This window comes from Eptatretus burgeri, chromosome 10 (genome assembly GCF_056783735.1).
Source record: "Eptatretus burgeri isolate ZD-2024b chromosome 10, Ebu_testis_v1, whole genome shotgun sequence".
NCBI lineage: Eukaryota > Metazoa > Chordata > Myxini > Myxiniformes > Myxinidae > Eptatretus > Eptatretus burgeri.
The window spans coordinates 44436914-44441913 of record NC_140970.1 but is presented as its reverse complement, the minus strand read 5'-3'; the positions used below and the strand labels follow the sequence as shown (position 1 = coordinate 44441913).

General features: G+C 43.3%; 1 protein-coding gene across 14 annotated transcripts in view; it reads left to right on the top strand.

Moving 5' to 3' along the window:
* LOC147018441 (membrane-associated guanylate kinase, WW and PDZ domain-containing protein 1-like) overlaps positions 1–5000 on the top strand; it is a 324904-nt gene that overhangs the window by 145676 nt on the left and 174228 nt on the right. For all 14 annotated transcript variants that reach the window (XM_085898077.1, XM_085898078.1, XM_085898075.1 and 11 more), the window contains one exon: positions 353–476. In XM_085898077.1, the coding sequence (XP_085754203.1) occupies positions 353–476 (124 nt within the window). The remainder of the gene's footprint in view (positions 1–352; positions 477–5000) is intronic.

Genomic DNA, 5000 nt, shown 5'->3' with positions numbered 1-5000 from the left:
CTGAGAACAATGTACCAGCCAACATATAGTAAATTTCAATAACCGTTCGGTTCCTATTCACCTATTAAAACCATGATCTATTTTTGTGGCCATTGGATCACAATGCATTGGTTGGAGGTACACATTCTGATTTTAAAGATTTTTTTGAGGAAATGGAGGCCTGCTTTACATATATGATGCATTAAAATTTTTGTCTGATTCAATGTATTGAACTTGTGAACTTTATCTGAATGACTTGTAATCCTGTACTTTATCTCCATCATTCTCAAGGTCTTGTATATCCATAAATCTTGTAGAATATAGCCTCCTTCTCTCTCTCTCTCTGATATATTTGTGAAACATTTACTTGTAGAACCCGAGGAGAATGTACATGAGACCGGGGAGGAAAACTGGTCCTGCAAAGATGTCATTGAGCCTCCTGAGCAGCCCTATGACTCCGACCCACCATCGAGTCCAAATCCGCCTGTCCAGCGCAGGTGAGAAATGTTCACCAGTAGTCCAGGGACACTTTTTATCATGCAAAGATTGAAGAACGCATGCAAGATTGAGGCTCATGAAAGAGCGAGACAAAGTAGGTGGACACTGAGATAAGAAGTCAGTGGACATTTTGTATCTAGCACGAGCACAATAGAAGACACACTGAAAGTCAGTCGACACTTGACACTTGAAATTAAGAGATAATCTAATCCATTAAGGCAACTCACTTCCTTTGTTTGGAGCTCCACCTGATTACAGGATTTTAAAAACTCACATGACATGGTGTATCATTGATAAATATATGCATCATTGTATTGATTCATTCCTTTCACCAAACAGAAAATATGTCTCATCACTTATTTATTTGCAGGTGTTGCCTCTGCCTTCTTCATAGTAGTACAGCAATACGCTGCTTGTGTCCTTTCATGCAACAACTTTGTTGATGAAATGTTGGGCTGCAGTCTTGTCTTTGAAACACAATTAAATTGATTGTGCCTTTTGCAAATTGTGTGTCACATAGAACCTGAACTCCTGTTGACCTCGGCTTTCATGCATTGTTGCTGCAGTTCAAATGACCTTTTGTTTCCATGCTATCCTGCAGACCCGATGGCTTTTATTACTTTATCCCAGTGCAACATATAAATCCCTTGAGACAAGTTCATGTCATACAATTATCCTCTACACAGAGTGAAATGCTTAAACATTTAACATAATAGACAACATTTAAGACATACCTAAAAAGAACTTTCTCCCAGGTCTATGCCTTTCACGAATCACTTTGTAGTTTTTTTTTTTAAATGAATACAGGGAAGGATATCGGTCTTGATGAAGGTGAAAAACACCAGTAGCACATCAAGGAGCATACACTCAAGCATGTGACTGGTCTATTACTGTACGTGGCCAGTTTTCAGCCCAATTGCAGAGAAATCAACACGGTAGAAAAATCTGCACGCAGAATGTGTCTTGCTCTCCAGCAGGATTAACATAGCAAAGAAAATAAAATGCTTGAGAGGAACAGTGGGTGTGGTAATTGTGGAGAACCATGGTGGCATTCATTCTCTTGAGGCGGCTATCTCCTACATTCTCAGCTGAGCATACAAATAGAGCAGCTCATCAAACATAGTGGTTCTTTCTGTCTAGCAGGAGGCCAAGGAAACAAAAAAACCTGAGCTATCACTAAAGTTCCAAAATAGTTATACAAACAACATGGACTGAAGACATTCAATATGCGTGTGTGTCGCCTCCATAACTCCAAAACCATGAAATCTATCAGCCTGAAAACTTTGCATGCATACTAAGGGAACACCAAGGAAGTGCATGAGTGAAAATTGGGTGTTTGGGTTCATTCAAGCACTCTTTTTGAAGATAATTAATGGTCTTACTTAATTATATTCTTTATCAGTTGCATCCTTGGTCACTGATCTCTATGGAGTCTTAATGCGTATCCTAGGTAACCTTGCTGGGGTCTAAACCCGCCATGTTTTTTGGCCTGTTCAACCATGCCTTGACTTTGAACAGGCCACAACGATTTCTTAACGATAAAGTTTTTTTTTCACTTTCTTCACGCATATTATTTATCGAATGCCTATTCATCGTAGCTATGAATCGCTGTATACATCGCTTTTGTAAGTGCTATAGTTTTCAAATTAGGAGCTTGGAGCGATTTCATGCATTATATGATATAATTTTCCATGATCTACTCTCATGGACTAATTAAAGTATATCATCGAAATATTATTTGTTTTTGGGATCGGATATCATCTGGACGAAACAAGTGTCTAAAGCTGGAGTGAAATCTGATAATTTAAAGAAATATTGAGTCTTATAACAAAGCCAATATACCGATTTATTTTATGCAAGTAAGGCTATGGTCCTCCCTTCTCCACATATACACAAGAAAATGTGAAATTTCCAAGGCATTAAACTCATCTTTTTCTTCTGTTTGGAGAATTATCTTCTTCTTCTTCTTTCGGCTGCTCCCGATAGGGGTCGCCACAGCGGATCATCCGTATGATCCGCATAGTGATTTGGCACATGTTTTACGCCGGATGCCCTTCCTGACGCAACCCTGGTCGCCTCTTACGACACAGGGATATGGTACACCTATTTTAACCGGGGTATACACCGGCCCAGTATACTGGTACTCATTTCGCCGACCTCGGAAGGATGACAGGCTGAGTCAACCCCCTGGTGTATTAATTCAGTAGCCCAACGGGGCTTGAACTCAGGACCTTTTGGATCCCAAGCCGCTGCCCTAACCACTGCGCCAACACCAGGCTATTGTTTGGAGAATTATATTGAGTGAAAAAAAGATTTCGGAACATTTGCATCTGATCCATATCCATAGCATAGAAAAAAAGATCCATAGGATCTGCCAGATCTGTGTCTATAATACCAGAGGTTTCACGAGGTGCTCTACAGGAAGTCAAAGCAAATCTGGTGAAAAACGGATGTGTTAAAATAAAGTTATAACATTTGTGCAGACCGTGAACCAATGTACCACGTGACACGTGCACAGATGAGCAGGCAATGTGGCAGATTATCTGCAATATTTATTTCACGGGTGATTAAACTTTGAGATGTCTCCAGGGTTGTTCTATGTTAAATGGCAACTGTTTTGTGGATAAAGTCATTGTTTGAACGAATTCATTTTATTTCTTTAACTGCAGCGGGCGAGGTGAAGACCGGCTTTAAAGTTAAAGGGATCCTATATTGTATGCATTGGCAGCCCAGCCAGCCAATCCTTTATCAACCATTTAATTGGAGTGCTTGCTTGAATGCTTAAGCCACTTGCCATGCACCCGACAGTCGATAGCGGTACAGTTCATGTTCAGATTGGAATGTACAGTCGGCATTTGCTACAAGGTAGAGGTACATCATTTACAAAGTTGATATGGTTTCTCTTTGTGAGTTTCAAAGTAAAATATATTTGATAACACCTGATTCTGAGCCGTTTGCCAAATGAACATGTTTTCCAAATCAGAGACAATTTTTTTCCACCTGTCACATGACGATTGGCAGCTGTTTATAAAGATTAATGTTTATGCACATATCTCTGAAATGTCTATAATGCAATGTTGTTTTTATAATTTGTTTATTGAAATTTCCCCAAAATAAGGGTGAAAGCGACTCAAGGTTTTTGAGTTGTATACAGTACGTACTGTCGTCGGTAATATTGTTGCGGAAATGGGCCCTTAGGGTGTTATTAAATATAGGATTAGCCCAGATCCCCCTTTAAATGCATGTTTAGCCAGGTTGTTTGGTAATCGGACGTTACATGTGTGTTGGGAGGTGTAGCAGGCTGTCCAGTGTTCATACGGTGGTGGTGTACTGAGAGGCGCTTCTTCGTCCTGCCCCCCTCTTAACCAGCCCCCACCCGACATCCTGAGACTCAGTCAACAAGACGTGCCAGCGACCCATTGGTGGAGGGCTGCTGCAATCTCGAGCGATGGACCAATCACGGGTCCCCGGAGGCGGTCCGAAAGGCTGGCTCCAAAAAGCAAAGGAAGGGACGGCTGTGTGAGTCTGCGATCTGCTTTGTGAGAAAGGCCCACCCTGAAAGGCAAGAGGAACTGCATGAGGGGAGTCGGCAATCGCTTTATGAGGAGTGACTCGACGAGCTGTTCCTCCTCGGCCATGGATCCAGCCTGCAGGACCTCCACAGGTTCATCCTGAGTCCAGTCACGGAACCTCTGACTGTCCTGACTCCATGCCCGGCTCGACACGTCTTTCCATCCCATCGATTCGCCTGCGGAACCCAACACCCAGATTTGGCCTCGTCTGGTGAACAGGCCAGGCCTGGATTTGTATACTGGACCTTGTGAGAAACCAGCTGGAACACACCATAGATCTTTCGCTATTGTGCCGTCGACCTTACGGGGGCTGAACGCGCCAAGGCTGGTGCGTGAGCGGTGTGACAAAAGGAGGCCATCACCGCTATCTTGCCACGCTGCATGCTCGAGCTTGGGCGCTTGAATCCGTTGACATCAGCTTGTCACGAGCCGCATTCGTGCCTTCGACACTTTCCCTCTCATCCATGAGGCACCACCAAGTACTCCGTGTCTTGTCTGCACGTTGTCCAGTCCTAAGGTTTATTTCGCTCAGGCTCCCTTCGAAACCCGTATCCTTATCTCCCTAGTTAAGAGCGGGTTATAGATGAATGATAAGGTTCATAAATGCTTTGCTTGTGTCGTGTTTCCCCGATGTGTCCCCAATAAATGTGTCTCATTCATATGAAAGTTGCCGCCTTGAATTTATTCGTGCCGCGCTGAGAGACAATTGCTCGATTGGTATTTAAAACCAAACAGGCTACGGACTGGCAGACTTTGCTGGTGGCTGGCAGACTGGCAAACTCGGACAAACCCAGTCTGTAGCCGGGGTCTATATCCCCAACTGGTAAGGCCCAGGTGTACTTTGGTATTGTGATCTGAGGCACGTGACCCGAGACCTGTGCTGAACAAGGCGTTATAGCCCCTGAGACGGCGGTGCTGTTAAGTGATGCCGAATCTTCAACATTTGGTGTC